This window comes from Cloeon dipterum, chromosome 1 (genome assembly GCF_949628265.1).
Source record: "Cloeon dipterum chromosome 1, ieCloDipt1.1, whole genome shotgun sequence".
Classification (NCBI taxonomy): Eukaryota; Metazoa; Arthropoda; class Insecta; order Ephemeroptera; family Baetidae; genus Cloeon; species Cloeon dipterum.
The window spans coordinates 38,348,131-38,361,555 of NC_088786.1; the positions used below are offsets into that span (position 1 = coordinate 38,348,131).

At 43.6% G+C, this 13,425-nt stretch overlaps 4 protein-coding genes across 10 annotated transcripts in view; 2 read left to right on the forward strand and 2 right to left on the reverse strand.

The window, feature by feature from the left end:
* RhoGEF2 (Rho guanine nucleotide exchange factor 2) overlaps positions 1-474 on the reverse strand; it is a 43,780-nt gene extending 43,306 nt beyond the window's left edge. For all 5 annotated transcript variants that reach the window (XM_065475507.1, XM_065475499.1, XM_065475496.1 and 2 more), the window contains exon 1: positions 114-474. In XM_065475507.1, coding sequence (XP_065331579.1) covers positions 114-148 — 35 coding nt within the window. In that variant the 5' untranslated portion in view covers positions 149-474. The remainder of the gene's footprint in view (positions 1-113) is intronic.
* Positions 475-817: 343 nt separating this feature from the next.
* Positions 818-8,640, reverse strand: APC4 (anaphase-promoting complex subunit 4). 3 transcript variants are annotated; one of them, XM_065488638.1, is made up of 9 exons: positions 8,487-8,640; positions 8,081-8,221; positions 4,941-5,036; positions 4,630-4,886; positions 3,040-3,621; positions 1,671-2,248; positions 1,348-1,623; positions 1,135-1,297; positions 818-1,086 (listed from the first exon to the last, which is right to left on the reverse strand). In XM_065488638.1, the coding sequence occupies exons 3-9, from the start codon at positions 5,032-5,034 to the stop codon at positions 868-870; spliced, it is 2,169 nt and encodes a 722-aa protein (XP_065344710.1). In that variant the 5' UTR covers positions 5,035-5,036; positions 8,081-8,221; positions 8,487-8,640; the 3' UTR covers positions 818-867. The 3 variants fall into 3 exon arrangements, with proteins under 3 accessions (XP_065344710.1, XP_065344701.1, XP_065344694.1); XM_065488629.1 differs by lacking the exons at positions 8,081-8,221; positions 8,487-8,640 and having other exon boundaries at positions 3,040-3,606; positions 4,941-5,128; XM_065488622.1 differs by lacking the exons at positions 8,081-8,221; positions 8,487-8,640 and having other exon boundaries at positions 4,941-5,128.
* scf (Calumenin scf) lies at positions 5,188-8,057 on the forward strand. Its single transcript, XM_065488651.1, has 6 exons — positions 5,188-5,275; positions 5,354-5,466; positions 5,522-5,655; positions 5,707-5,900; positions 5,963-6,220; positions 7,461-8,057. Exons 2-6 carry the CDS (start codon positions 5,365-5,367, stop codon positions 7,763-7,765), a joined length of 993 nt encoding a protein of 330 aa, XP_065344723.1. The 5' UTR covers positions 5,188-5,275; positions 5,354-5,364; the 3' UTR covers positions 7,766-8,057.
* Positions 8,641-8,902: 262 nt separating the features above from the next.
* On the forward strand, positions 8,903-10,757 carry LOC135946952 (myosin-9-like). Its single transcript, XM_065495458.1, has 8 exons — positions 8,903-9,037; positions 9,209-9,318; positions 9,366-9,617; positions 9,669-9,796; positions 9,851-10,017; positions 10,068-10,153; positions 10,204-10,418; positions 10,469-10,757. The coding sequence occupies exons 2-8, from the start codon at positions 9,214-9,216 to the stop codon at positions 10,704-10,706; spliced, it is 1,191 nt and encodes a 396-aa protein (XP_065351530.1). The 5' UTR covers positions 8,903-9,037; positions 9,209-9,213; the 3' UTR covers positions 10,707-10,757.
* The last annotated feature ends 2,668 nt before the right edge of the window (positions 10,758-13,425 follow it).

The following is a 13,425-nucleotide window of genomic DNA, read 5'->3' on the forward strand; positions in this document are numbered from 1 at the left end:
ACACACACACAAGAGAGGCTACAGGTGCGTTCCTTGGTTGCCACCCCCCTTTCTCTCATCGTCTCGACTCGCGCAAACCCCTTTTGAGGGCCCTTTTCGGGCGCCTGGCTCACCTGTCCTGCGCTTTGGAAGGCGGCGAAGAGTCCATGCTGCTCAGGCCGCGGAAATTATCGACATCGCACGCACCTCTGAGCACTCGAGAAAATGTGTGTCACATATGTACGATTGGACGGACGGAGGGACGGCGCGCGGCGACTGCTCAACTGATTCTTGCGCGCTGCGAAAGCACTTAGTAATCACGGCGGAGGCCCGAAGAACGCACCACTCGCTTCGGCACACGCTCCACTCTCCGTGCACGCAGCTGCACCAAAATAAGACGCCATACACGAATTAATAATGTCAAATATCCTCTTCACGCACTGACGGATCTACAACTGCGCCAGCCATCTTTAATTTTCGGCCACACACGATAAAAAAACTCCCTCCGCGCGCCGTCAGAGAAAGTAGATCCTTGTTTCTCTTCGGGTTTTCGCGGTCAAACACGGTTTGAATTCGCGGAATTTTGATTTTGTTGTGTTTTTAGAAGCTTTTTAAATAAATTTGAAGGGTTAGACCGGAGTATTTCTCTTGTGAATTCCTTATCTGCACGGCGGAGGGATACGCAGCTAAATGTCAACAAAACCTGCCTATTGTGTTTTTTGCGCTATTCTCGACTCAGTCAATCTGGAGAGGAACAAAATATGTGCCTTGTGAAGGAAACAGGCCGCTCCATTGATAAGATACACGTGCGAAAGGGGTGCAAGCAGTTAAACTCGAGTTTCAAGTTTATAATCTTTTTATCAGTGTGCAGAAAACTACAAAAATGCATCATTTATCAGTATTATCACTTTCCCGTGTGGAGTTAAGGGTGGTCTCGTCTTCTTCGTCGTCCTCCTCAACCTCCATCTCGAACAGGCGGACCCTGCGTCTGCTCTCGCTCAGGACGACCGCCACCTTTCGCTCGCCATTCACCGCAATTTGAGCACCGACCATGTTTTCGAGCGGCTTTAACGAGTTCGGTTCCAGCAGTCGAGTGGCTTCCACGCCCTGATAACGACTTTCAGACCCTGATTTATTGTTAAATTAAATTATTACCTCTCTAGGGAAAAAGACTAGGGCCTGCTCGACGGCGATTTTAAGAGGAAACTGCAGGAAAACTGCCATTTTATTGTCCTGCTGCTGCTCCAGCAAGACGGAGATCGTCTCTTCCGAGAAAAACTGGACGTCCAGCACCCTGTGTTCGACCTCGTCTGAAAATCTGAATTAAAAATTATTATTTTAACTAATTTTAAATTAAATAAAAATTACCTGAACAAGGCTCTTCGGACAGGGTCGAGGAAGGACCTGAGGCAGACCTCGGCGTACCTGAGGACGTCCGCGGCCTCCTGCTTGTCGATCATGGCCATGTAGAAGCGGTGATCGAAGCAGTGCGTCGTCAGTCGCAGCTGGGCCAGATCCTTCGTCTCGTGGACCCGTTTAGTCTGCAAAATGGGCGTGTCGAAGGCTCTCGACGGATGCTCAAAGAGGCGCGTCAGGGCCGAGAGCAGGTGCTTGTGCTGCTGCACCAACGACATGTTTTCAAACCTAAAATTTTCATTGAAATTCGTGAATAAAAAATAAAAAAAACCTACTTTGGCACGATGAAGGGATTATTCTTGAGCTCAGGGTCGCCGTTGAGGAACTGGTGCCAGTGGTTGCCTGACGAGTCCTTGGGCGTGGTCAGATCCTTGTCGACCAGGTACTGTCCGAGCCGCTCCAAATTGAATTTGGGCTTTCCGTCGGCGCCCTCCTGCGCATCGTCGAACTTCTCGAGGAACTCGGCGATGAAGGTGAGCTCCTGCTGCCGCATCTTGACCATTTCCGGCGGCACGCGTTCGTCCGACAGCCGCAGGATGGCCGCGTACAGCCACCGGAAGAAGGCTTTGTAGTTTTTCATCGACGAGTCGATCACCTGTTGCACCTCGGTCGCTTTGGAAATAAATGCGGCGGCCGAGACGGACGCTTCGGACACGAGATCGAGGCACAGCCCGATTTCCTGGTAGGCTTTTTCGTTGGCCATGCCGGACAGACCGGTCACGTGGAAGTAGATTGCGGCTGAGACGGCCTGCAGATGCTTCAGAACCAGCTTTTGGATGTTGATGTACGACACTTCAATTGAGTTGCCTAGCTTCTTTAAACCTCTTTCTGTCAGGTCGCTCAGGAGAAACGTCTGAAAGGAAAAATAAAATTTTTCTGTAAATATGGAACCAAAAATTATAAATGATTTGATTTCATTTAAATTTAACAAAAAAATATATAATGAGCATAAAACAGTTCAGGACACGATGTCAGGTCGCGTGACCTGAGGAAGGTCAGTGACATGCAAGAATGAAAAATCGCCAACGAATATTGCCAAATTTGCTTGAAATTAGTGAAAAAAGCATTGAAAACCGGCCTGGGAGCGGATCTCAGGTCGGGGTACCCTGAAAAAAGGTCGTAAGTGCACCCCAGGCCAAAGCCCCGTCCAAGACCTGTCCGATGAGGGGTATTGGTCCACGATCTGACAAACGGCCGAATTTTAATTAAATTATAACCAGAATTTCGGCTTTTTCAAAAAAACAAAAGAAAAAATTCGTTAAAATTCGAAAAATGATCCGATTTTGGGAAACCGAAAATGGGTGGACGCTCCTCGCCAAGGGACATCGATTGGTACAAAAATCAGCGACCTCGGGCCCATAGGACCCCGCCTGGGCCCCAATGAAAAAGTTGGAAATGTCACAAATCACGTTTTTCGACATTAAAAATTAATATCTTGGCTTCTATGGGTCGTAGAGTAAAAAACCAAAGTTTGTTACACTCGCCGTAAAATTTCGCGTTGAATGGTCCTTAAAGCCACCCCCGCCCGCCCCCACCGCTATTTTAAATCAATTTTTTTTATTGTGAAATTTTAATTTTTTGAAAATAAAATATCTTTTGAACTGGCAGTACTCGTGTATAAACAATTAAATTAATTTGACCAACTTGTAATTCAGGGCTGGCGGTGCCAAACATGAGCAGCTCGAGAAAATCAGCAGAAACAGCGCCTGGTTCGACTTGCGAGGCGTAGTTGGCAAGGCTCGAGTCCATCTCCATGAGAATATTCTCCCAGGCCTCGGTGATGGAGCTCATCGTCTGTCCCAGGTAGCCGACCTGGCTGAGGATGAGGCCGTATTGCTTGGCCAGGATAAGCAGCTCTTCAGAATGCTTTTCAATTTTGGACAAGTCGAAATGCATGAGCTGCACGACCCAGGAGAGGTCAGGGTTCTGGACCGCGACCACGGCCAGCAGGTTCTTGAAGGACGGGTCCATTTTTACAGACAGGACGTGGCATTTCTGGCCGTCCAGGTGGCTGCTCAGGTTGATTGTGCCGCACGACAGCAGGCCCAGGGCGAACATCGTGATTTCTCCGTCCACTGTTCCGCAGACGAGGAGATTCGGTTTTGTTTGGCTGTTGATCTGCTTCGAGTCTTCAGCGTTTTCTTCTTTACTAATTGGACCGAAGCTCCTCGACAGGGTTGGCAGTGGGGGTAGTAACTGTGGATTTTCCTCCTGGAGAAATGAGATCTTAAAGGATTAGTAAATATTATTATTCCTCTTTAAGCGATCGATGTAAGGTGGCGCGACCTGAGGAAGGTCGGTCATAGGCAAGGGTGAAAAATAGCAACCTAGTATCGCTCAATGTGCTTAAAATTCATTAAAAACAGCCTGGAAGCGGATCTCAGGTCAGGGTACCCTGAAAAAGGTCGCTAGGGTATCCTAAGTAATAGCCCAATCAAAGACCTGTCCAATGAGGGGTCGTGGTCCAAGATCGAACCAACGGCTGAATATTAACAAAAATAAAACCATTTTCACCTCACTGTGCCGAAAAATCGTAAAAAATTAATTTTAATTTTTTTAATGGGCGCAAAAAAATCTGAATACTGGTTTCCAGACCAGCGGCGGTCCTGCAAATTCGACGGCTACAAATTCCTCAGGTCACGCGACCTGAGCAAGGTTTTTGACAGAGTAGGATTAAAGAAAACATCAGAAAAGCATAAAAAACCGGCCTGGGAGCGGATCTCAGGTCGCAGGACACCCTGTAAAAAGGTCTTCAGGGTACAACAGGTAAAAGCCCTTCCTGAGAGCTGTCCAATGAGAGGTCGTGGTCCACGATCGGAAAAACGGCCGAATTTTAACAAAAATAAAACCATTTTTTGAACAATGTGACTTTTTTTAAAAAATGGGCAGAAAAAAATTCGTAAAAATTATAAAAATGGTGCGATTTTGGAAAACCACACATGGGCGGACGCGCCTCGCCGAGGAGCATCGATGGGTACCAAAATGGGCACCGTTCGGGCCATAAGACCCCGCCTGGGCCCCAAAAACAAGTTTGAAATATCATAAACCGCGCTATTTCGACTTTAAAAATTTATAACTCGGCTTCTGTGGGACGTAAAGTAAAAAACTTGAGTTGTTTAGATTTGCCATGAAATTCTGCATCGTTTTCACCCTTTTGCCTCCCCCGACCGACCCCTCCGACGCTCTCAAAAATTGCTTTTATACATTGGAAGATAGATCAAAAACAATAATAACCATCTCTTTCTTCGCCACATTTATCTCAAAGGTCTTGTTTTCCTGCCAGGTAAGACAGGACACTTCCCCATTTGTCTGCAATTTGTGCACAACATCGGCATTCTCAACGTCCACCAGGAAAAAATCTCCGCTCGAATAGGCGATGGCCAGGATTTTTCCGTCAGGTCGCCACGCCATGGCGGTCACCTTGACGCCCTTGCTCGGCGGCGCCAGGGTCCAAACCTTCTGCCAGGTCAGCCTGTGCAGGGTCACCTCGCCTGAAAATTTAATTTTTAATTTTAAAGAATATCACCCTGAATTTACGGACTTACCCCTGACGTTGGACAGGGCGAGCAGGTCCATCCTGTGGGACCAAACGAGCAGGTCGACCACGATGGCGACGTGTCTCTCCTCCAGAAATCGCATGGCTGAGGAAGATGACATGATCGATAAATTTAAAAATAATTAAAAAAAAGAGTTTAAACGGGGAGTCTCATATTTTCGAATATAAACAAACAAACGTCTGCCTGTCTGCCGGTGCGGCTCGATTGGTGCTGCCATCTGCGGCGAGTTTCGTCTGGCGGGAGCTAAATTTTCAAAATCGCGATTGCTGAGTTGGAAGAAGGAACAAAACAAGAGCGCCGCAGGATCGGATCTGTACTCAGGAGTAAGATTTCGGGGTTGTAAAGGGTGGTTCTCACAGGACTTACAGTTGAAATAATTCATTTTATTAAATTTATTTCAGAAAGTGCCAAAATGCTTCGTCTCACCCTCACCCTGTCCATCCTCGCGTTCGTGGTGGCGACGGCGATTCCGAAGCCGGACGAGAAAGAGGGCAAGGACAGAGTCATCGATAATGTGAGTATTTTCCTTAAAAATTTAATTTAATTTAATTTAAATTAAACCAAATCAGAATCTGAGCCACAAGGAACACTTCCCGAACGAGGAAGACCACGACGTGGTATACGACCATGAGGCCTTCCTCGGCCCTGACGAGGCCAAGACCTTTGACCAACTGTCCCCTGAGGAGAGCAAACGGCGTCTAGGGTAAGCACAATAATTAAAATTAAAATTATCTAATTAATCGATACTCCGAAGGTTGATCTACGACAAAATCGACAAGGACGGCGACGGCTTCGTCAGTTCCGAGGAGCTGCGATCCTGGATTACCTACACGCAGAAGAGGTACGTCATCGACGACGTGGAGAGACAATGGCGGGCCCACAACCCGGAGAACAAGGACACCATCACCTGGCAGGAGTACCGAAAGCTCGTCTACGGATTCATGGACGGTTAGCAATAATTTACAAAATTGATTTCCTTTTATCACCATTTAAATTTAAAACCTCATCAGATTCGGACCCAAGCGTGGAGAAGCAAGCGGAAATGGAGCAGGACGACAGCGGCTTCTCGTACAAGGAGATGCTGAAGAGGGACAGAAGGCGTTGGAGCGTGGCCGATCAGGACCAGGACGAGGCCCTGACCAAGGACGAGTTCACAGGCTTCATCCACCCAGAGGAAGCGGGACACATGCGCGAACTCATCGTCATCGAGACAATGGAGGACATCGACAAGGATAAGGACGGAAAGGTCTCCATCGACGAATATATCGGTAATAATCTTGGAAACTGTCCCTTAAATGGCTGCTAGTAGATTCTTGCGGGAATTTTTGAGTTTGCTTCGAATAGGCTGAGCTCTAAATGACGCCATTTTTAATAGTGGGGCGTGGCAGGAGCGAACTCGAGACCCTAGAATTAATTTGACATGATTGAACAATTATTTTACTTGAAAATTTGATTAAAGGAATAAAACTAACCTTTAATCTCGCTTACCCTGAGCTCAGGTCAGGCATTAATTTTGTAAGGTCTGCCCACTCATGGCCGCAGAAATAACTTTTGAACTCTTACCGTCAACATAAGTGATTTTTAACAAGAGTTTTATCAAATGGTCTCTGATTGCCGCCATTTTGAATAAATGTGCGCAAGAAAAAGTCACAGCCGCTGGAAGAATCTCCAATTTTTACAGCATTTTCTTCATTAACGCATCCCATACTTTTGAAATGTGGAAAAAATAGGATTCATTAAGTCGTTTATTTGATGAGCACTAAAGGACGCCATTTTGAGTAGTCTGCGCAGCAGAAGAGAACTTATTTTGAGGCCAAAAAATTAATTCTAATAGCATGAAGATGTTTTTCTAAAGAAAGCTATACTGATATCCTCCAAACCTGCCTACCCTGAGCTCAGGTCACGCAATTATTTCGTGAGTTCTGCGCAATCATGGCCGCCTAAAGAACTTTGAGGGGAAATTTCGTATTTTTCCTGCCAATTTAAAAGAATTTTGGCCAATAACAGCCTTTGACTCTGATGAAGGCCATTTTGAATAAGTATGCGCAGTCGGAACAAAATTTAGACCAAAAGTCAAGGCCGCTGGATACAGCATTTTCTCAATTTTTACATCCCTCGCTCTTGAAAAGTAGACAAAACCACGATTCATCGTGTCATTAATTTGCTGAACCCTAAAGGACGCCATTTTGAATAGCCCGCGCGGCAGTAGATAATTTATTGAGACCAAAAATTGATTTCTAATGGCATGAAAATGTGATTTTTTTAGATTTTTCCTAAAGAAATGTATTCTGATACCCTCCAGACCTGCCTACCCTGAGCTCAGGGCATGCAATCACGCGGAAATTCGTCAAAAAGACCCTAGAAGAGCAATATTAAACTCCACAGAAATATTTAAGCAATTTAAGACGCATAAATCGGCACTGCAGACCGAGACTCTGATTGCCGCCATTTTGAATAAGCATGCGCGTTGGGAACGATATTTAAAACGACCTCTAAAACCTTTTTCAGGGGACATGTACAGAAGCAGCCCTGGCGAGGAGGAGCCGGAGTGGGTGAAGAGCGAAAAGGACCAGTTCGTGCGATTCCGCGACAAGGACGGCGACGGCTTCATGGACAAGGAGGAGGTCAAGTCATGGATCATCCCGCCCGAGTTCGACCACGCCGAGGCGGAGGCGCGCCACCTGGTGCACGAGGGCGACGCCGACAAGGACGGCAAGCTGACCAAGAACGAGGTGCTGGACAAGTACGACCTGTTCGTCGGCTCGCAGGCCACCGACTTCGGCGAGGCGCTCAACAGGCACGACGAGTTCTAGTCACGCTGCGCCGCCGCCGTGCCCTGAAAACCAAAGATCTGACGCCGATATTTGCGCAGGACACTCAACGAGATGGAGAAAGCCACGGTGCCAAACTTACTGTGAAAGAAATAAAATGGTCAATTATTCAACTCAGTCGCAGCTCGCATTTCTTAGGTTTAAAAATAATAGCCACTCGCCTAGCGTAGACACGTAAAAAGCTGCTGTATTATTAACAATAATTTTCCAGATTTTATGTATGAGCTTTAATTATTTAAATGTTAATTCAATAAATTTTGCAACATTCAAAATATTCATGTGTGTTTTTTTTCTTACTTTTTTAACTTCTTGTTGATTTTTCCATGGCCTCTTCTGCAACTGTTCCTTCTCTGTCCTGCTGTAGAATTTCCTGTTGGGCTCCTTTCAACTCGTTTTTGATGTGTTTGCGGGACATGAACTCCTCCCAGTCCTTGTATCCTGCCGGCAAGTGTAAGGAAACCTTGATAGACATACGGCTACCCTCCTCAGCCCCGGCTTCCATTTCGATCGCGACTCAAATTCAATAAATTAATGAAATACATAAAATGCGTGTTTTACACGCAGAAGCAAGCACACTTATTTAAAAGAAGTGTGAGCGCAGATACGAAAAAGTTCCGTAATTAGCTTGGAAGCAAGGTGCCGCGCGGCGGATGGAGAGAAGAAGCAGAATGTGAGAGAAGCAGGAGCAACGGAAAATTCTTACCATTTCAGCAAATTCTTTGAAGCGCGTAAATGATTCAGATTTTGAAAATTGCGACACAAATTGCAATGATTTCTTATTTTGGCCGTGAGAATGTGAATGTGGGAAAAAGAGAAGAATTTTGATGATGTTGATCAGCTGGTGAATGGCAAAACTTTTCTTACTTTACGGCTCCATCAATTTTTTGTTTCCCTCCTTTTTTCCTTGCATCGGCGAGAGTCAAGAATTATCCAGGCAAATTCCAACAAGCCTAAGAGCTGCTGAGCATGTTCAATTACGTTCCTGGTACGCTATTGGTCAATGGCCGGTGTTTGCATTCTGATTGGCCGGCCATTAACCAGAGCCCCACTTCCCCCTCCGCCGTTCGTTTTCGTTGCAGATTCTTGGAGATTCTCGTCTTCGTGTATCAAAATTTCCTTTGTTTTTGTGCTGCAACCGGAATTCTTTCCACTTTAATTTGTTTTCTTTTCAACTGATTTTGCAATTTGTGCATTTTTTTGCACATTATAAAAAATTATCAGGTACCTAGAGACGCAAGTGGACACAAAAATTATGTAAGAATTTTGGTTGTATGTATGTATTTTTCGTATTTTTAATTGTGCAACTTCAGATTTTAAGTTAAGAATTTCTTCCCTGACACGTGAAAAATATAAAATTTTACGCAGAAAACATGTTCAACATCTACATTACACAGAAATGACGCAATTATGTATATGTGCCCCAAGGAAAAATGGATCAAACTCAGGAAAGTACACCGCCGCACAAAGACTTTGATGACTTCCAAGACGAGCATCTCCGAGTGACGACCATGCTGAAGGAATTGCAGGAGAAAAGGGTATTAATTTCCATTTTTTCTTTCAAAAATTACATTTTACATTCCAGGTTGAATATAATTTGACGCAAAGGGAGCTGAGCAAGTGGACGATGAAAGCGAGCGAGAATGAGCGGATGCTGGAGAGCGAACGGCGCTCACTAGCCGGCCTGCAGGTGCAGCTCGACTTCCAGACCCAGTTGGTGCGCAAGAAGGAGTCCGAGGCCGAAAGTGCCACGCAGAAGGCCACGATGCTCGAAGTGCAGCTCGGCCTGGCCAACCAGGAAATCGGCGTCCTCCGAAACGAGTGCCAAAATTTAGAGGTTTGTGTAATTTGTAATTTGAGGAACAAAAAATTGGAATTTTTTTCTCAGGTGCAAGTTTTAGACATGAACGAGAAAGCTGCGGAACTGGAGGAGAAGCTGAAAAATATGACGGCGTTCAAGGAATTGTGTAGTGGGCTTCAGGAGAAGGTGACTAATTACATGGCCCTGTCGGAAAAGTAATATTTTTATTTTGTTTTATACAAAATCAGAATAAATTTTCCTAAATCCAGGCAGACCGCTTTACTGAAGACAGAAGTGTCCAATTTAAAAGCAGAGACGGAGAAGTCCTGCCGGAACGGTGTGGATTTTGAGGCCACTGTGTCTCTCTTTGAAAGCCAGCGGAACAAGCAAGAACAGGAGTTTTCCAGGATTAAACAAGTTCTCATGGACAGAAAGAGTAAGTTTTAAATTCATAATTAAATCTAACTCAAAATCATTTTCTATTAGAGCAAATTGAAGAGCTAAAAATGAATTTGGTGAAGCTGAAAAAGCCAAGTGCCGCGTCTGATCCGCTAATTAGCAAAATATCAGAGGTTTTTATTGATTTTATTTCGTAAAAAAATAAATTAAATTTATAAATCAGCTGCAGAGGAAGTCTGACGTCATGGAAGAGCGTTTGGAAAACGAGAGGAAAATTTCTAGGCAGCTCAAGAACATCTTAAGCAAAGCAGTGCAGTCGCAGGAAACGCTGCAGGCGCTCGAGTCCGAGGCAAGTGCCAAGTTAAGCGCGGCAGAAGCCAAACTGGCCGCTACTATCAGCAATGAAGAATCCCTCAAAATGGAAATCAACTCTTTAAGGTGATTTAAAAAGATAATAACCCTGAAAAATATTTAAATTTTGATTTTAGAGAGGAACTTTCCAAGTTGGAGATGAAGAAAAATACTCTAGAAAAGAGTGTGCAAACAGAACAGGCTGAAAATCCAGCTGAAAAGGAACAAGAAGTTGAAAAGAAGGATAGTGTTGAGGATGAAAATAAGTCCGAGTCGGCCAAAAACCTGGATGAGGTGAAAAGGCAGTTCCAGTCTGCCATTGCAGCCTCCGGAGATGACTGGACCCAGTACGAAAACATGTTCAAACAGAACTAAAATCATGCGCGTAAGTAAAAGTTGCCACAGCTTTATAAATTAAATTTTAATATTGATCGGAAAGGATTTTAAAAGATAAATTTTCAACCCCTGAGATTAAAGATACACAATTAATGAGTTGGTTGCATTATGACTGGCGGGAACGAACACATCGCAGCCTGGCCCCCGATACAATTTACACGACAGTTAAAATTCTACACTTTTTTAGAGTAACTGTGGCAATTGCCGAAGCCACAGTAACATTCTAGCTCAAACAATGCAAAATTTTCTTAATTTTTTGCCTGTATTAAGAGACATACTCAGCGGATTTTTTTTTTTATTTGACGGAGATTTGTGAGTTAAATACGACGCGAAGTGCAAAGCGCTTTTGTTTTTTATTGTAATATTGCTGAAGGCAAATAAACCGTGACTCACGTAAATATTAATATACATTATTAGAAGAACTTTTTTAAAAAAATTTCTTTAAAATACTTAAAGTGTAAAGAATTCTTTGATTTTTTGAAAAACACAGCAATAAATATTTCAAGGTTAAAGTACAACAATTTCTACATTAAAATATGCTTTAATGCCCCCCTCTTAAGAATGTGACCATTTATTTTTAGGAAATTCGATTCGTTAAATGAGGATTGAAAGCAATTTTGCGTTGGAGATTCTAACAATAAGAGATATGGCGCCACTGTTCATTTACGACTGGAAATTCTTAGCCTGCGGATTACGGCTGGAATTCCTAAAAGAATCTTTGTTCTATTCTGTCATAGCAGAAATCGTAATTAATTTTTTTTAAATTTAATTTGTTTATATGGTTAGCAGCTCTGATTTTGGATTTGGCGTGATGTTTTCCGTAACATACTATTAGATTTTTTGTCCGATTTTGTGTTGTGTGTGAAACTGAAATGTTCGGCGTCGAAACAGTTAAAATCGGCCACCGTAGAGGGGGGCGTAATCGAAGGAATGCAATATGGCAGCGTGGACATGGCAGAAAAGCTCGCTTGACACTGCACACCGCTCATAGAGGGCGTGGTGCGCCACCATAATTCCATTGGATACGCCCCCCTCTGTTGCGACCGATATCAGCTGTCCGCTGGTTTGACGTCGAATATTTCGGTTTCACGCACTTCAAAAAATCGGCCAAGTATTTTATATATACCAAAACCCGGCCAAAGGAAACATTCCTGTTCCGCCATTATCAAATTAGAAGAAAATTGTGCAGAATAATCGATTTTGTGGTTAACGGTACGACAATTAATGGGCAAAAATGTCTTAGACGAAGTTCCTTGAACACACCAAAAACGATTCCTGAGGGTCGAATTAGGTGAAATGGATATTATTTACAACTAAAAAGTCTAGCGCAACAGGTTATTTATTTATTACCGAGAAATGCGCATGCGTCAGAGCTGACACACGCCAACCGCTCCTCTCTTTGGCAACACCAGCTCTGGAACATTCTGGCAGTTCTCGCATATACTTTCGTATTTTTTCGCGGGAAAAAAAAATCGTGGAATTCTCTTTTCACGATTTTTTATTGGTTAAAGAAAAAAATACAACAATTAAAATTATGGTATACAGGCATTTTTTATAGAACTAAAATGCTTCTATGCGAGTTATTCAACGATCGAATGGCATTTTTTAACTCTTTGATACTTTTTAAGCAAGAGGAATTGTCACCCTCAGAAGTGATTTCAAGCCTTATAGACATACTAAATTTCTTGAGATTCCGCAAGATTTCGCGTCGTTGAATCCGAGCAATGACGGTGGCGTTGTCGCTCAAGTTAATTTTGGGTAGCCAAATGCGGACTTCTTTCAGAAGCGGCGCTGACAAAATGCTCGAAAAAGCGACGACATCATGGGAACATCTGCAATGATTTAAAACCATAATAAGACAAAGCAACGAACAATTATAGTCAAAAAATCAAATTTTCATTATAAAACCTTCCTTTCTCTTCCTGTTTTAATTATTATTTTTTAATTTTAACATTGTCAATAAGGAAGTTTCTGATTCAGAGCCCACCAATCGATTCTTGAGGGTCGCGAATTAGGTAAAGTGGATATTTTTTTCAACCAAAATGTGCAGCGCGACGTGCGAACTTTTTTCCCGCCAAAACAATATGAACTGCGCATGTGTCAGAGCTGGCTGGATCTGACCAAGAAATCATTCGTACAGGCGGTCTCTCTGCAAGTGTTCAAACCAGCTCTGACGCATGCGCACTTCTCGCAAACGTTCATAAGGCGTTGGCGGGAAAAAAATTCGCAAGTCGCGCTGCACTTTATGGTCACAAAAAACGTCCACTCTGCTCTCACGCTGCACCCGCACTGATCTTGGTAAAAATGTGTTCGACTATCGAGTGGTTTAATTTTTGAACGATCTTCCGCCTGTCATGAAGACATGTAGTGCGGCGCAGTTTATTCCTCTCTGCAAGGAACACGCGATTTCGAATTTTTAAAGTGTTAGTGATGTGATTTCAATACTAGTCTGGGCCCACTCCGGCTCTGTCCTCCTGGACAGGGTTTTCGTAAGTTGTGCTGCCTTTTCTCTAATGCTTATATATAAATATTTTTAATGACTTGCTATATAACATGATTGTATTTGACAATCTGTCAGAATAAACAACAATAATGATCTATTTCGACCCTGGTGAGCTCATAAAATTCGACAAAGTCGGACTTTAAATTTAATTATATGGACTGTAAAATAAAAACATATTATATAGGAAGGTTTTAA